At 39.1% G+C, this 18,945-nt stretch overlaps 1 protein-coding gene across 2 annotated transcripts in view; it reads left to right on the forward strand.

The window, feature by feature from the left end:
• R3HDM1 (R3H domain containing 1) overlaps positions 1-16,970 on the forward strand; it is a gene marked incomplete at its 3' end in the record, with an annotated part of 110,574 nt that extends 93,604 nt beyond the window's left edge. For both annotated transcript variants that reach the window (XM_079710526.1, XM_079710525.1), the window contains 6 exons: positions 4,672-4,775; positions 6,840-7,012; positions 11,305-11,449; positions 15,233-15,315; positions 15,789-15,873; positions 16,609-16,970. In XM_079710526.1, coding sequence (XP_079566652.1) covers positions 4,672-4,775; positions 6,840-7,012; positions 11,305-11,449; positions 15,233-15,315; positions 15,789-15,873; positions 16,609-16,970 — 952 coding nt within the window. The remainder of the gene's footprint in view (positions 1-4,671; positions 4,776-6,839; positions 7,013-11,304; positions 11,450-15,232; positions 15,316-15,788; positions 15,874-16,608) is intronic.
• Positions 16,971-18,945: the final 1,975 nt, after the last annotated feature.

Below are 18,945 nucleotides of genomic sequence, written 5' to 3' on the forward strand. Positions count from 1 at the left end.
GTTCTTGAATAGATGTTTCTAGTTTGCTCTTCATCCTTAGGATCATTTCCATAGGTTTTCAGTGGTTGCTTTTTTATAGCTTTCACCACTTTCAGTGGGGAGAGCAGATCGGTAAACTCATGCTGTCGTGCCAGAAGTCAGTCTCTAATTGGTGAAATTGGATTCAAAAAAGAAGGAATTATACTGTTCTGGCATCCTGTCTTTTGAAATTATATTTAAAAGATTTTATGCAGCTGTTTGAGGAATGAGATACCTGTTCTTCAGCTGTATCACACAGGCATACAAGCATGGTCCTCAGTGCCAGTGACAACTTTATGGTCTCACAGACTTAATAAGCAGCTAAGTTATTGTTAAAAAGAGCACCTTAGGATCAGCTATACTAAAGCTAAAATTACTGTTTGGTGAATGTTTGCTACCACTTCAGTGAGCTACTAAAGTGATATATCCGTTAGCTCTTCACTGACAGAGCTGCTTGATAATAACCAGTTTATACTAGCGGGGTGGTTAGAATATGGCCCTTCTCAAACTCAGTCATTCTCCCAGGAGCACCACAGATATCTTTGTGGTTGATTGTGTTTGATAATAGCTACCCTTATATTTCTGAAGCCAAAGGCATCTTTTATGTGAAATGTGCAGTGCAGACCCTTGGGTCTCATTCAAGTACTTGAAAAATACAAAGTTCATTTTAAGGAAAATGTTAGCCCTTACTGCAAGTAATTCTACATCCTACCTATTTTTTAACAGGAAGTAATCCTCTCTTCGGGCAAGATTTCCCCCTCAGCTTCTCAGTTTCCTGATAAAATTATGAACTGCATTTCATGTCTTCTATCAAAGGACTAAATTCCTCTATAATTAACTACATGCTTTAAATTCATCATAGAATAAAATTATGATATGCCTGTAACCCAGCGTCTGCCAGAGGCTTAAATGTTTGCTTCCTTTATCTTCCTGGCAGAGTCTTATAATCCTCTGGGTTCACCAATTTGTCTTAGCTGCCAGGAAACACAAAGTAGATTCGGTTCTCAGTGAACACAACAATCTTATCCCAGATGTCCCTACACCATTTCTGTTTTGCTTTTAAGTGTTTTCTCTTCTCTGTTTTTTAGTATACTCAGTTTTTTTTTAATCTTTCACATTGGAAATAGGTGAGCTACAAATGAATACTTATAGGAATATAAACATTTAACCAGAAAGCCTAGAAAAATTGGCCATTTGAATGTAAGGAAAACTCCAAATGTTGTACAGTAAAAGTTTTATTTGACATTTATTTTCATTAATTGAGCATATAGTTTGGTCAAATTCTAATTGGTTGAGGGTTTGTTTATATTGTCCTAGCTAGATATCCTCATCACAAAAATACATAAGGTAGAAGTCACCTTGAATTGCAAAAAGCTTATAAGGCAGAAAGCTAATATTTTCTTCCAGAGACAGCAAACCTGACTGAAGTCTACCCCTCAAATGAATTGAAGGTGATTTATATTTCGGAAGATTAGTGTAATTGTCCTCACAGGGCATACTGTGACTTCTGAAGACTTCTGAAGGAGATTCAGATTATTAGTTGATACTAAATCCCTGATACAGCATTTTAAAAGTTGAACTTTTCAGGCAGTTTTCATAGGGTATTTTTAGTGATTATAATTCTTAAATGCATGTGTGCATTTTTGGAAAATGCAAAGAGTATAAAGTTTCAAGAATCAGCAATATACCCACAACCCTAAGTTAACTGCTACTGTCATGTTCATATTATTCTCTCAATCTTTTTTCTTCTCGTATGTAGTTTTTTTGGTTTTTTTAAATACATTTATTTATGTATTTATTTATTTTTGCCTGTGTTGGGTCTTTGTTGCTGCGCACAGGCTTTCTCTAGTTGCAGCGAGCGGGTCTACTATTTGTTGCAGTGCACGGGCTTCTCATTGCGGTAGCTTCTGTTGTTGCAGAGCACGGGCTCTAGGCACACGGGCTTCAGTAGTTGTGGCACACGGGCTCAGTAGTTGTGGCACACCGGCTTAGTTGCTGCGCGGCATGTGGGATCTTCCCGAATCAGGGCTCAAACCCATGTCCCCTGCATTGGCAGGCGGATTCTTAACCACTGCGCCACCAGGGAAGTCTTTGTATGTAGTTTTAACATAGTTGTGATCCTACTGGATATTTTTTGTTTGTCTGGTGTAGGGTTTTTCACGTCATTAAAAATTTCTTTGTAAATATAATTTTTAATGTTTGATTTTATGAATATACAATAATTTATTAACCCTGGTGAGCAACTTGAATTTCTTCATTTTTATAGGGTCTTTAGAGTGGGATTAATAGATCAAAAGATATGACTGTTTTTAAGGTCCTTGGTACATTTTTTTAATGTTTTTGTTTGTTTGGGTTTTTTTTTTTTTTTTTTTTTCCAGTACGCGGGCATCTCACCGCTGTGGCGTCTCCCGTGGCGGAGCACAGGCTCCGGACATGCAGGCCCAGCGGCCATGGCTCACGGACCCAGCCGCTCCGCGGCATGTGGGATCCTCCCAGACCAGGGCACGAACCTGCGTCCCCTGCATCGGCAGGCGGACCCTCAACCACTGCATCACCAGGGAAGCCCTGTTTGTTTTTAATAAATTTATTTATTTCTGGCTGCATTGAGTCTTCATTGCTGTGTGCGGGTTTTCTCTAGTTGCAGCGAGCGAAGGCTACTCTTCGTTGCGGTGTGCAGGCTTCTCATTGCAGTGGCTTCTCTTGTTGTGGAGCACAGGGTCTAGGTGTGCGGGCTTCAGTAGTTGTGGCTTCGCGGGCTCCAGAGTGTAGGCTCAGTAGTTGTGGTGCTCGGGCTTAGTTGTTCTGAGGCATGTGGGATCCTCCCGTACCAGGGATCGAACCTGTGTCCCCTGCATTGGCAGGCAGATTCTTCACCACTGCGCTACCAGGGAAGTCCCTATTTTATTTATTTATTTATTTATTTATTCTTTGGCTGCCTCAGGTCTTTGTTGTGGTGTGCAGGATCTTTTTTTCTTTCTTTCTTTCTTTTTTTTTTTTTTTTTTTTGGTTGCGGTGCGCAGGCTTATTTTTGCAGCGTGTGGACTTCTCTCTAGCTGTGGCACCTGGGCTTCTCTCCAGTTGTGGTGTGCGGGTTTTCTCTCTCTAGTTGTGGCATGTAGACTCCAGGGCACGTGGGCTCTGTAGTTGTGACGCAAGGGCTCCAGAGCACGTGGGTTCTGTAGTTTGCAGCACTTGGGCTGTCTCGTTGAGGCACGCGGGCTTAGTTGCCCCGCAGCATGTGGGATCTTAGTTCCCGGACCAGGGATCAAACCCATGTCCCCTACATTGGAAGGCGGATTCTTTACCACTGGAACACCAGGGAAGTCCCTACAGACATTTTTAAATACACATAATTGTAAACAGAAGTGTACTGAACCCCCATGTACCCATCACTTAGCTTCTACATTTATCAACTAATGACTAATCTGTTTTCATTTAAACTTCTATTTCTTCCTCCTCCCATATTATTTTGAAATAAACCCAGGTATCATATTATTTTCATTCACGAGTATTTCAGTATAGGTATCCCTAAAAGGTTTTTTTAAACCTACCTAACTTAATAGTACTGTTTCACATTCTAAAAAATTTAACAGTTAATTTCTTAATTATATCCAATATCCAGTTGGTCTTTGTATTACCAGCTACCTCACAAATACTGCTTATGTTTTCACACATTTGTCTTGTAGAGTGTCCCAGAGTCTGGATTTGACTGATTGTGTCATCATGGTGTTGTTTAACATGTCTCCCTGTATTTTCTGTAATTCAGTACTTGGATCTAATGTAGTATTTTTGATGCAGTTATGTGAGATGTAAATGCAAAAAGTTGTTAAAGCTAGATTAAGAAATGAAATACCATGTAAAGAAAGTTGATTTAAATGATTAAAAAAGGGTGGTAAGAGGGTTTTATAATAAATTAAGCTTTCTGATTCCTTGAGAATTCTCAGAAAGAATTCACGGTATTGCTCTATGATTTTCACTATTTTCTTGAAAGAAATTGCTAAATGGAGAAAACTTTAAAGACATATTATGGCAAATCCCATATTAGTTTGATTCTCAAAGACTAACCATTGAAAAATACAGTAATAGCTTAATGGTTTTACAATAACAGCCTTCTATTTTTTTCAGTATTTCTATTAGAATATGTCAGAATCATGTTCTATTGTTTATTTTATTCCTTAGATAGTACCTTATGTCCTTAGACAGCACATTTTTTAGGGAATAACGTATTTTTTTCTGAGTCTCATCATTGTCTAACTGCATATTCTCTCTTCTAAAATATAGCTTAGTGAGATCCAAATAAAGTACCTTTTTATTTTGTAAAATTAGTGAGTTATTTTTCTTCTTTTTAAAATAATTATTTGAACAGTACACAAATCATATTTAGAATAAGTTGTAAAAGAATAAGAGCAATGAAATCAGGAGTTATTTTTTTAAATCTGTGTTATTGTCAAAAACAAAGTGATTTTTATCCAAAAAGTAATTATTTATAACTCTGTTTAGAAAAGAGTTAGTTTTGACTTTTACTAAGCTGACCTACTTAAAAAATAATTTTATTTAAATAAATTTATAGGACTGTTCATTCAAAGGATCTTTGCAGTCATCTCCATCTCATTGTGCTGTGTTTTTGTGTATGTTTGATTTTTTTCCCCATAGCTCCTCAGTAGGTTACTTGCAGCCTCCAGGATCAGAACAAGTACAGTTGCCTCGAACTACTTCACCATGCAATTCCCAGCAGCTTCAAGGCCACCAGTGTGCAGGTATGAATAGACAATTGGAAAAAAAGAAGGCAATGGTTTGTTCATTTGAGAAATAAGTTTCTTGGACATTTCTAGAAAAAGGTTTTCAACTTGTTAGGTGCTGAAATGTACCCAAAGTATGCAGGGTGCCATGAGAAATCAGAGCTAACAGCTTCCGTCCGCTTCTTCCTTTTCCCCTGCTACCACTGCTGCTGCACTCTGATTCTCCTCTTCAGGCTCTCCTTCCTGCCTGCCTCATAAGTATTGATGTTCTCTGGGATACTTTCTCTCATTACTCTTGAGCTTCTTCCTCGGAAGTCCAACCACTTCCTCGGTTTCAACAACGGCTTTTTGCCAGCGTCTCCCAAGTTTTATTTCTGCCAAGACAAGACCACATAGCCAACTGCCTGCTGGACATTCCTACTCAGGGATGTGTCAGAGGCACTAGATTTAATATTTCTCCCTCTTCCTGCCTCCCTTTCCTCACCTTCTATCTAGGGACCAATACAAATGGCAAAATTATAACTCTCTTCCATCCTCCCCTTTCACACTAAGGCTTCACCATTTCCTCAAAGCTGGTACTGTTTTTCCTTCCTCACTGCCTCTACTTTTGGTCAGTTCTTTTCATGCCTTCTTCACAGTAATTTCTTATGTGTTTTGCTTATTTCATGTTGCCCCACGTCCAGCTTTCCTCCTCCACAACACATGCACACATATATACACAGTTCAAGAATCACTGTCCTGAAACAGATGTCTATTCATGTCATTCCTCTGAATTAAAAATTTGTATAGATTCTCCATCTACACTCCCTAGCAATTAAGCCTTCTATTTATACGTATATGCTCAAGTCATACAGAACTCTATTTGTAGAATATGCTGTGCTCTTTCATGCCAAAGATACTTTTGTACCTGTTCTTCCCTCCACCTGGAATGCCTGTCCGCCATCCAGTTTGCCAAAATCCTGCTTATCCTTGAAGTTTGACTCAGAAATCACCTCTTCTACAAAGCCTTCCTCAGTCCTTAAAACAGAGTTTGTTGCTTCATTTTCTCTGCTTCCATAGTGTCTTAAACAATCCTTTATCATATTTTATTGTAATGATCTGTTGACATATGTAATCTCAAAGAAGCAGAGAAACAATAAATGATTATCAAATACATGACTAATAGTGGCTGCATCAGCATGGGCTGCTGTGGCCAACGAGAACCTTGAGATGTTCCTAAGCAGTCAGCCCTTCTGTGGTGTGCCTAGCCAGGTCAGGGTGGTGCTATTTCTGGGGAATTGGAAACTACCATTATGATTACTGCAATGCAAACAGTGGCCCTGGAGGTGGGGCACAGGGCACCTTACCTTACACTGAAGTGGTGAGTGGCAGAGTTACATTCCGAATACTAGTAGTGCTGCAGTACCAGTGCCATGGCAGAAATAAGTCAGATAAGAAGGTAGGTATTGTAGTCCACATGTACTGTACAGCTAGCAGTGTTTGTACATGCATATGATTAATTATAACTCTTTAAAGTCAGCCAAGGAGGTCTTCCTAGCCTTTTTCAGATGAGAAAATACAATAAAAGAGGAAAAATAATTTCCCCAGAGTTATAGGACATTTCAGGGCACTGAAATTGTGCTTTCTGATTCCTGTATCCCAGACTTTTTCCCACCGCATGAAACTGATTGACTCAAAAGACGACTTTTCTCTGTATGTCAAAATTTCTGTAGGATACTAATTTTTCCCAAAGTGTTCCTTTAGAATAATGCTTGTTTGAAAATGAATTTATTTTAAAAATTAAGCACTTTTATAGATGATATAGCAATTGTCCTACTCTATACTAGGTCTTGTTGTAGATAATTGGATTTTCCTGACTTACTGTGTTGAGGATAAGTGAGGTGTTTAGGTCTACAGAGTCAATTTCAGTGTCTTTTTAAACACAGCACTTGTAGTATAAGCATTAGAGTTTAAATCTGGCTTATATAAATAGCAGTAAAATTTTGTTCAGAGATGTAAAATTATTGCCATTATCTTGGTGTTTAAAGATACCAGCTATTTGCTAAAGTTTGCTAATTGCAGTGTCCTGATTCTGATTTTCAGCTGTGCCACCTCCACCAGCTGGTGGCGGAATGGTGATGATGCAGCTCAGTGTACCAAACAATCCACAATCTCGTGCCCATTCACCCCCACTGTGGAAGCAAAACAAATATTACTGTGATCACCAGAGAGGACAAAAGTGTGTAGAATTTAGCAGTATAGACAATATTGTTCAGGTAAGATGATGCTTTTATTATAATTTAAAATTTTTCAATATTTAGTTACATAAGATTGACCAACCTATAAGGCTTGACGCCGAATTTGAAATCTTCTCAAACAAATTAGTAAAGAAGTTTGAACATTCTCTATATCCAGACAATTTATTTCAATATTTAAATATGTTTCCCAACATTTGCATAATTTAAATTTTTTTAATTTAAAAATTCAGAAGATAAACTAGATCTGAAATTTGGTAAAGAAAATGAATTAAGCTGTTATCCTACCTTTTCCGTATGAAATGTATTTTACTGTAGCCAGAAAGTTGATGAGGGAATGCTCTTCATCATGGAAGAAATACAATTAATAAATTTAACAGCAATGATAGAATTTAAAAATCACTATTTTGGAATCCTGTTAAAGTAATGAACAGGGAAACATCATCAGCAAATGCCAGAAACATTAGGAAAAGATTTATGGGGAACTTTAAAATGGGTAGATTAGGCAGACAGCACTTGAAGCAACTGTTCAATTGTAGCATCAATTAAATTGGGCCAACCAAACATTATTTGCTTCCTAATGTGGTTTAGAAGCATCACCTATGATATACTCTTGTCAAAAATATTGAACCTGGGAATTCCCTGGCAGTCTAGTGGTTAGGACTCTGAGCTTCCATTGCTGGGGGCACGGGTTTGATCCCTGGTCGGGGAACTAAGATCCCATAAGCTGTGCAGTGCAGCAAAAAATATATATATATTGAACTTGAATCTAATCAAGCCTCTCTAAGTCTAGCTATTAATTTACAGAAAATGAAGAAAATATAAAGCAATTTGTATGTACAGTGGAATATTTTATTGGATAAATTGGCCTATTTCTTTAACAAATAAATGGCATTTTTAAATGAAGGATGAGTCTGTTGTAGATTAAAAGAGACTCAAGAATTATAACAATCAGATGCAATATATGGCGATCTTCCTTGGATACTGAACAGCCAAAAGACATTTTGGAGCAAAAAGTGGACAGTTAAATATGTTAATTTTGTTAGTATGATAAAGGTGGGGTTTTTTGTAATAGTTCTTATCTGTTAGATAGAAATATTTATATACTGAAATATTTACAAGTGAAATGCTGTGATAATCTGAGATATCCTTTAAATTGTCTAGTAAGAAAAAAAGCAGGGGATATCACAATCAAAGCTGGATGATGAGTATATGGAAATTTGTTATACTCATCTGTGTATGATGAGTATATACTTTTATATACTTGAAAGTTTTTATATACTTGAAAGTTTGTTTACAACATTGAAAGGTTTTTAATTTTTTAAAGACAAACTAAAAAAATTTGTCAATGCACATGACAAAATCATATAAAAAAGGCAATGGTCACTTATAGGCTAGCTCACAAACTATAAATGGCCAGTGGCCATTAAACAGATAAAAATATAAAAATAGTTTTTTATCTGTATAATTGGGATATTTAGGAAGACTATTAATTTGCAGTGTTGGCAAATATATCCAGTTGTAAACTCTCTTGTGACTCTTGGTAAATTGATTGATGCATCTCTTTTTGGAATGCAGTTTAGTGACATTTTTCAAAATGTGGAAGGCCTCTGATTCACAAATTCACTTCTAGAACTTTGTCTAGTAAAAATTGTGGAACAAACATACAAGAATATGTTTGCAAGGGTATTTCTTCTCTGTCGTAACACTGAAAATCTGAAAATAGTCTGATATTCAGTAGTGGTTAAATTATTAAATTCTGTGCCATTTAGGAAAAATTCTAGAGCTGAAAATACAATGACTAAAATGAAAAAATACACTAAAGGAATTCATTGGTAAATTTGAGCAGGCAAAAGAAGGAATCAGAGAACTTGAAGATAGGACAATGTAAATGATTCGAGTTTGAGGAACAGACAAAAAAGAATGAAGAAAAGTGAACAGAGCCTAAGGAACCTATGGAACACCATCAAGTGGACCAACATAAACATTGTGGGTATCTCAGAAGGAGAAGAGAGAAGGGGACAGAGAGAATATTTGAAGAAATAATGGCTGAAAACTTCTCAAATTTGATAAAAGATATGAATGTAAACATCAAGGAGCTCAGCAAACTCCAAGTAAGGTGAACTCAGAGATGCACACTGAGACATATTGTAACCAATTTTTAGAAAGACAAAGACAGAGAATATTAAAAGCAGCAAGAAAGAAACAACTCATCACATATAAGGGATCTTCAAAAAGATTATCAGCAGATCTCTCATCAGAAACTTTGGAGACTGGAGGCAACAGGCCGATATATTCAAAGTGCTACAAGAAGAAAAACCGTCAACCAAGAATCCTGTATCTAGCAAAACTGTCCTTCAGGGCCTTCCCTGGTGGCGCAGTGGTTAAGAATCCACCTGCCAATGCAGAGGAGACGTGTTCAATCCCTGGTCCGGGAAGATCCCACATGCTGCAGAGCAACTAAGCCCATGTACCACAACTGCTGAGCCTGTGCTCTAGAGCCCACGAGCCACAACTACTGAGCCTGTGAGCCACAACTACTGAAGCCCACGCACCGTGCGCACCACAACAAAGAGTAGCCCCCACTCACTGGCATTAGAGAAAGCCCATGTGCTGCAATGAAGACCCAATGCAGCCAAAAATAAATAAATAAACCTCAATCACTGCGCCACCAGGGAAGCCCTGTTTGTTTGTTTTTAATAAATTTATTTATGGCTGCGTTGGGTCTTTGTTGCTATGTGCGGGCTTTCTCTAGTTGCAGCGAGCAGTGGCTCCTCTTCACTGCAGTACGCAGGCTTCTCATTGCTATGGCTTCTCTTGTTGCAGAGCATGGGCTCTAGGCATGTGGGCTTCAGTAGTTGTGGCACACGAGCTCAGTAGTTATGGCTCACGGGCTCTAGAGCACAGGCTCTGTAGTTGTGGCTCACAGGCTTAGTTGCTTCGCGGCATGTGGGATCTTCCTGGACCAGGGCTGGAACCCGTGTCCCCTGCATTGACAGGCAGATTCTTAACCACTGCACCACCAGGGAAGTCCCCAAGTCTTAACAGATTTTAAAAGGTAAATATCATACGAAGTATCTTCACCAACCAAGATTGTACTGGAGGTTCTAGGCAATGCAGTTAGGTAAGAAAAAGAAATAAAATGTGTCCCAATTGGAAATGAAGAAGTAAAATTGTCTCTGTTCACATATATTATGATCTCTCCACGAGAGATTTATAACTAGAAAGGAAAAAATAGTAACTTGACAATGGAGAAACCTGGCAGACACCACCTTAACCAAGCAGTCAAAAGAAACATCACCAGTACTGTGGTGACAAATGGATGGCATGTACCTTCTCACAGGATGCATTGAGAAGGACACAACATCACTTCTCTGGAATTCCCTTCCCCAAATGTATATCATAAGCTTTTTGATGAGGAAACAGTAGGCAAACCCAAGTTGAGAGCCATTCTACAAAATAACTGGTCTTCAGAGTGACCTTCAGAAACTGATCTTCAAAATGTCAAAATCATGAGAGAGAAGAAAGACAGACTCTTCTAGGTGAAGAAGGTTAAAGAGACAAGACAACTAAATGCAGCAGTTGATTCTACAGTGGATTCTGTACTAGAAGGAGGAAGTTTTTCTTTCTTTTTTTCTTCTGCTATAAAGTACCTTAGTGGGACAGTTGGCAAAATTTGAATAAATTATATAAATTATGTGATATTATGTCATTAGTCACCTGATTTTGATAATTCACTGTGGTTATTTATATAAGAAAATGTCCTTGTTTTTAGGAAGTAGACACTAATTATTTTGGAAATAGAGTGGTATTGTGAGCAACTCATTCCCTAATAGTTCAGAAAAAAAGTAACTATATATATAGAGAGAAAGCAAATATAATAAAATATTAACATTTGGGAAATCTGAAATTTTTTTGGACTATTTTTGCAACTGTTTTAAGGATGAAGTTTAAAATAAACAGTTAATATGAAAAAAAGAATGAAGTAGATGTGTATATTCTCTGATGGAAAAGTATCTACAATATTATTGTAAAGGTACAAAAGCAAGATTCAAAAATAGGATGTATAGTCTGTTTCCAGTTTTGTAAAACAGATGTATGGGTGCACGTGCCTGGGAACAGTTTACCAGTGTTTATCCTTGGGAATTGGAAATTATAAATTTCTATACTGTTTTAATTTTTTTAATAACAAAGTACCTACTGCAGTGGTGTAACAAGTACATATCTGTAATCAGAAAGAGTAAAAATTTATGTCCAAAAGGAAATTTGCAAAAAGCCTAAAATGCTGACCTGTTTTCTTGATATAATTGCAGCACAGTCCTCAACTCAGTAGTCCCATTATTTCACCAGCTCAGTCGCCAGCACCAGCTCAGCTGTCCACCCTGAAAACTGTCCGTCCCTCTGGACCACCACTTTCCATCATACCCCAGTTTTCTAGACCCTTTGTCCCTGGGCAAGGTAAGTGTGCACAAAGCTAGTCACAGCCTCAGAGAATTTTAGGACATCCATTCCCAGTCACTTTGTGATTTACTTGGTACCACTACCTTTCATTATTCCACAGGACTACATTTTCACCTCGCTCAGGCATCTTTATTTATTACATTCACTCTCCTAACCTTAAGGTTTCATCACAATTAATAATTAATTATTGGGAATTCCCTGGCAGTCCAGTGGTTGAGACTCCATGCTTCCACTGCATGGGGCACGGGTTCAGTCCCTGGTCAGGGAAGTAAGATCTGGCATGCCGCACAGCCTGGCTCCCCCCAAAAATTAATTAATTAATTCCTAATTTATTAATTACTTATAATAATTGCATGATGAATTAAAATGACTGACTTATTCTTCAGCTCCATTCCTCTATAGTAGTAATAGACTATGTGGTATCTGTTTTGTATTTCTAATTTCTATATTAGACTAATATATCAAGAGTTTATTCAAAAGTTTATTCAACAAATATTAAGGACTTACTGTGCCCCAGATGTACAAAGATGAATACGGCCAAGACCTCATCGTCATCAACCCTCAGTCTAGTTGGAGGAACAGAAACTCAAGCAGATGATTATAAAATAACATGGAAACCATTAATTTTATTTCCTAGAATTTATCCTAAGGATAATGTACACAATGGTTTATGCACAGAAGAGTTTATTCTATGCCAGAAAAGTTCAAAAACAATCTAAATGTCCATTAGTAAGGAGATTAATTAGATTATGGATATATATCTCCATATAAGTAATTCTATACAGTAATCTAAAAATAATGTCTTAAAGAATCATTAAGAGGGGAAGTAGTCATAGTACAGTGAGTGATTTTTAAAGAACAAGTTAATTTACAATGGCCAGGACATGGGAGCAACCTAAGTGTCCATTGACAGATGAATGGATAAAGAAGAAGTGGCACATATATACAATGGAATATTACTCAGCCATAAAAAGAAACGAAATTGAGTTATTTATAGTGAGGTGGATGGACCTAGAGTCTGTCATACAGAGTGAAGTAAGTCAGAAAGAGAAAAACAAATACCGTACACTAACACATATATATGGAATCTAAAAAAAATGGTTCTGAAGAACCTAGGGGTTGGGACAGGAATAAAGACACAGACCTACTAGAGAATGGACTTGAGGTCACAGGGAGGGGGGAAGGGTAAGCTGTGACAAAGTGAGAGAGTAGCATTGACATATATACACCACCAAATGTAAAATAAATAGCTAGTAGGAAGCAGCCGCATAGCACAGTGAAATCAGCTCAGTGCCTTGTGACCACACAGAAGGGTGGGATAGGGAGGGTGGGAGGGAGGGAGACGCAAGAGGGAGGGGACATGGCGATATATATATACACACACACACACACACGTATAGCTGATTCACTTTGTTATACAGCAAAAACTAACACAACAATGTAAAGCAATTGTACTCCGATAAAGATGTTAAAAAAAAAAAAAGGAACAAGTTACATGGACATTTCAAAAAAGAAGATAAACAGATGTCTAAGAAGCCCTTGAAAAGGTGCTCAACTTCATTCATTAGGGAAAGGAACATTAAAATCTCAGTGAAATACCTCTCACCCCCACTAGAATGGCTATAATCAAAGAGACTAACAAAACCAAATGTTGGTGAAGATACAGAGCAACCAAACTTTTCACACATTGGTGTGAGAGTGTAAAATGATACGACCACTGTGGAAAAGGATTTGGCAGTTTCTTACAAAGTTAATCACTTACCTTACAGTGCAGCAGTTCCACCCCTAGGTATTACCCAAGAGAAATGAAAACATGTCTGTGCAGACTTGTACAAGTACATTTATAACAACCTTATTTTCTTATAACAGCCCAAACTGGACAATGACCCAAATGTCCACCATCAGGAGGTTGGATAAAAAAATTGTAGTATTCCTTACAACTCAGCAATAACAATGAACAAAGCAAACCACTGGCATGCAGCAACATGGATGAATCTCCAAGTCGTGTTAAGCAAAAAGCAAACCAGACACAAAAAGAAGACATGATTCAAATTTTATGAAATCCAACTGTAGGCAACTAAGCTACGATGTTAGCACTCAGATTGTGGTGTGAATGAGATATGGAATTGACTGAAAAGGAGCTTGAGGGAACTTCCAAGGAGATGGAAATACTCTTCTCTTTGGGTCATGGTTACATGAACTTTTCCAATAGTTAGATTTCATCAAACCCAACACTAAAGATGTGTATTTTATTTTACGTTAATTATATCTCAGGTTTTTAAAAGAATTACAAAATGCACACATATATACATGTGTAAGCACACATACATAAAGCCAAGACTGGAAAGATACACACCAAAATGTTAGAAGTAATGGAATTACCAGGGTGGTCTCTAACTTCTCCTTTATAATTCTCTATTTCCACGTTTTTTACAAAGCCAATAACTTTAATAAACTAGAAAAATAAAGCATGTTATAAAAAAATAAATTGAAGCAGTGTGTGGATTGAAACAGTATGTGGCAATATAGCCTACCAGGAGGGGTCTCTGGCTGTTGCTGACTACAGTCTCATCTCTGTATTTGCAAAGAATACTGCTCCATAGGCCTGAACTTAACTCTGACTTCTTTGCAACTGTTTTTTTATACATCTTCATGCTTAAAATTGCATCTCTGATCTCAGTGCTAAACCTCCATGTCATATCTTCCCTTCAACTATTGTTTGGGATGGAGCAAGTATGTCGTGGGTGTATTCTGCCAGGGAGCTGCCCAAGCACCCCAAAAGTGTTCATCAGAAAAGAGCCCCACAGAGTGGCAGGAGCTTCATGCCTTGCTTCCCTCTGTTAGGAAGCTGTCAGGAGAAGCACTGTATGATTTCCTGAAGATGCTGTCCTAGCAGCTATGCATAACCCTTCTCCAGACACTGAATGTGCTACATTGGGGGACTCAACGGTTAAAATAAAATGAGAATATAACAAATGAGAGCATTATGCTCCAGGACAAGGCTTTTGCAGTCAGCATTTATGAAGCCCTTTCCATGGGATGACTTATAGGCACTCATGCGTGAAAGAAAATAATTGGAGTATCTCCATGCTGACTACCCCGCACGTGTTGATTTAGGAAGGGGTTGCTTGCTCATGAGTGACACTGAGGACCTATGCCAGTCTTTGTAAGCAAGTTTAGATTATAAAGATTGTTACAGACTTTCATTTAAAGAGAGCTTAAGAGCAGACCCAAGACCTAGAATGTGAGTATACCCATTGATTAAGCCTAGAAAAATGTTTGTATGAGGATATGTATATGTATAAATGCATACGTTTATAGTAATTAATAATGAATTTGGAGAGATAGAGAGCTTCATGTTTTTCCAAGGTTTTTTCCGTCCCCTGAAATGTAACTTCTGTTAATTTTTAAGCATCAGAGGAAAATGCGGATTTTAGCATCTCAAGGGGGCGTAATGAGCTATTACAGTTACTTTGGTGGATTTCGCATAGAATATCAAGGTTTACAGAGCTGTTCTCTCCATGCTAACCTGTCTACCCAGCTCGTACCACTTAACCTCCCTCATAACCATTGTTATTAGTCCTTAGTCCTTTCAGAAGTTTACCCCAGCTCTTTAAAGGCTAGATGGAGGCTTTTAATTCTTTTAAAAAAATATGTCACTACCTACACTATTTTATTGTACTAAACATGTTTCCCCGTCTCATCCTGAGACAGCTGAGAAAACTGAGAAGTACTTCATACCCGAGGAAAACGTAAAAATCGTTTTTTATCAACTTTCAGGAGATGCCAGATACCCGTTACTTGGCCAGCCCCTGCAGTACAACCCTCCTGCTGTTCTGCACGGACACATACCAGCCCAACAGGTGTGAGAGCCAGCTGTCTGACCTCCTGGGCTTTGTTGGCAGAGCATCATGCTTCTGTTGCTGAGAGTGTGGAGTGCCCTGGCCCCCGAGTTGGCACCACACTAAGGAGAACTGTGTGCCTGGGCCAGTGGATGTATCGGTGTTGCCCTGGCCTGTCCAAGAGCAGAGAGAGGGAGAAGGTGGTGGGCCGCTTGGCGGAGTAGGGGTCCCTGAGCGCAGTCCAGATATTGGGGGGCAGTGGAGGCCATTGGGCGCTCTCACTTACAAAAGACTGTTCGGCAAGTGACTGGTGATAGTGACAGGCCAAAGTGCCCCTGCCGCCGAGGCAGAATTCAGAAGGCCTGGAACTGGGTTTTTTTCTGCTGAAGTAGAAAACCCAGGCCGAGTATGGTTATATGCGTTAAGCGGTTGAACAATTGCAATCACATCTTGCGGCATCGTTAACCTTATTATTCATGTTTGTGGATTTTCAGGGTCAGTCTGGCAACAGGCATGGAAACCGAGGAAGGAAACAAGCCAAAAAAGCTGCATCCACTGACCTTGGTGCAGGAGAAGCAGGTGTGTCCCCAAGAGGCATCCGGATGTAGTTCTACAGACTGTTGGCCTGACAGTCTGTAAAACTGCCACACCACAGAAACGGGTTTTCCTCTTCTAGAGTCCTGCACAAAGTCTTAGAAAATTACGCCATCTGTAATGTAGGGTTCTTGAACGTGTTCTTTTGATTCTGTCTCATTTCAGAATTTGAGAGTGCTCAGGTACAGGTGGGTTTAGGAGGGGTGAAGGGACCAAAGGGATTCAAAAGAGATGTGAGAGAGGAACAGGTAGAATGAAACGCGTCGCCTCTGTATTCTTTGAGAAAGGAAATAGTCCTTACACCCTTTAGGCGACAGGCTGAACGAACAAATACATTGCCTTTCTATGGCAGGGTGTTTTCAAGTCGGTACCTTAGCTTGCTTTTCAACAGCCTTGGGGGCGTTAGGGCAGGTGCTCTTTTAAAGATCCTGTGCAGTTTTACAATGGGAATTCGAAGTTCAGGAAACTGTGTGCCCAGGATCACACACCTAGTTTGGAGACGCCACTGCACAGGCTGCGTTTTGTACGTGAGGCTGCCAGTGTGGCCGCCTGAGGAGCAGGTAGGAAATGTTAAGAAGACGGCCGTAACACGTATAACTCTGTGGATTTGAATGGTTTCAGAAAGTTCTGTTCATTTCCTGTGTCATATTTGGGTCTGCAGTACTTTTTGCCCACCTGTGGGTAACAGGGGTTATTAATTGTACACCTTTTCCATTCTAGTTGTTGGGAAGGTCTTGGAAATTACTGAACTACCAGATGGAATAACTCGCGTGGAAGCCGAGAAGCTTTTTGGGGAACTCTTTAAAATTGGCGCCAAGATCCGGTGGCTCCGGGACCCCCAGTCCCAGCCCCAGCTGCGTCGTCACCCCCTCTGCTGTGGCAACGGGGACAGCACTGTCAACCCCGAACGCTCTAAATCCAGTGACTTGGCCTCCACGTACACTGTCTTAGCCACATTCCCCTCCATCTCCGCCGCGCAGAATGCTCTGAAGAAACAGATTAACTCGGTTAACAAGTTTAAGCTGAGAACGAGCAAGAAGCACTATGACTTTCACATTTTGGAAAGGGCAAGTTCTCAGTAACAGCCACCTTGGACCCGTGGCCTTTGTGATCCCCCCGTCCTCGCCCGTCTTTAACTGGCTTGGTATTTGGAGCTTCTGTTAACATGATAGAGACTCCTAGGATGTGTGGTTGTGGCGTTAACAACTTCTGAAGACAGGCCGGTGATCCAGCAAAGGGGGGAAGATACACATTTCACCCCAAATGACTGTAGGAATCCACATCGGAAAGATACAGAGTTAGCAGCTTTTTCTGAGGAAATGCTGTTCAACTGCCTCCTAACTTTTATAGTTATTTTGTTTTATATTTCTGAATTCTTGTATCAGATCCAAAGCTCTATTGTACAGCAAATTATTCTTCAAAATGATTACAAACAGTTGCAGCCTGTATTTTTTTTGCAGCCAGCACGGTGTGACCCAACATAGAATCTGGAGGAAAAAGAATGCAGGAGTGTAATAACCAAGTCACAACCATGCACTGTGTTTGGGGGGCTAGAGGGTGACTAAGGAGAGCCCACAAATAGAAAATTACTCTTCCCCTGTATCTCTAAACACAGAAACAATTTCCAGAAAATATAGAACCCCCTCGTAGGGTCTTTTCCTTATTCACTTAGGTCGTATGAATATTAAGGGTAAAGTAAATTATGTTCTTAATGCCTCTTAATCAAACCACTTAGGTTCAAAGGGGACTAGGAATCATTCTAGGCAGGAAAATACTTCCACTTTTTTTTTTTACATCTCCCTCCAATAATTAAAGGCCACTTATTTTCATTCCCTTCCTTGTGGATTTTTTTGTCACCTGAGGAAATGCATTTGATGAGTGCTGGAAACTTCTTCAAGTGGTTTAGAATGTGTTTTCATTGTTTGCAGCGGATCACTGGACATGAAAGATTCATCGCACTTATGAACAAGGAACCTTTTTTTCAATTCGCAAGGCTGTACAATGTGTGCTGATGCAAGCCTTTTTCAGTTCAAGAGAATAAATGTTTACAAATGTATACCCACTTTGTCTTTTGTAAATTAAAATCATGTTTTTCAATGAGAGTCAGTGTTGAAGACTTAACCTGTCTTGAAGATTTCAATTTCAGACTTCAGGAAGTTGAAAGACAGTAAAGATGAAAGACAGCCTCGTTTTACAAATATTTTACAAAGCATCACTTTCTCTGTGGGAGTGTTTCTTGTGGGTATGACTCATGTCATTTCGTTCTCTCATAAGTTAATTCCATACAATTGTAGACAATTTTGAGTATGAACAAACTTATAGTCAGAAAATAGAACATGAAAATAGGAACAACTAAAATAGAACATTTCATCTACAATGAAAATAGAACATTATGTTTGGTTAGGTAAAGAATTTGTGTTTTTAGCTGGTATTTTGAGCACCCAGTTGTCCCGTTTAGCTCAAATACTTTATAGAAAGCTTTCACCATTTGTTAGCCCAGCAAAGTCAAACCGCTGAGAAACCCAAAGTAGGGGTCGGAGGCAGGGCAATCTGCCATCAGCAACTTGCCTGGAGCCTGACTGGCTTCCAGCCCAGACTAGGGGTTTACTTTGCAACTCAAGAGCAGTAGGTGTTAACCAGGCTCTGGTACAGATGTTCACTCCTTCTAGAGCATTTGCAAATCCCTACTTTGTCGGAGGGAATCCCGGACTTCCCCACAAGCTGGTGCATTCCAATTATGAACGTTGTGCTCCTGGGAGAAGTGGGAGCTGCCTTTAAACCATGTCAGATTAAGGAGCCATACACAGAGAAAGAAGAGTGAAGACTGTGAAAATCGCTCACTTTCGAGGACTGGTGAATTTAATTTTTGACTGTAGAGAGTCAGAGATGGAGAGGACACATAATTAGGGCCAACACTGCAGCAAGAATTGTTATTTAATCACATTTAATCATGGGGGTGGAAACAAAACTACAATCCTATGGTCTATTTCAATTATCTGAATATTCTCTTTAACTTTTGCATTAGTAAGCCTGGTAAACCTATGTAAGGTTTGTTTT

Source organism: Hyperoodon ampullatus, assembly GCF_949752795.1.
Source record: "Hyperoodon ampullatus genome assembly, chromosome: 8".
Lineage (NCBI taxonomy): Eukaryota > Metazoa > Chordata > Mammalia > Artiodactyla > Ziphiidae > Hyperoodon > Hyperoodon ampullatus.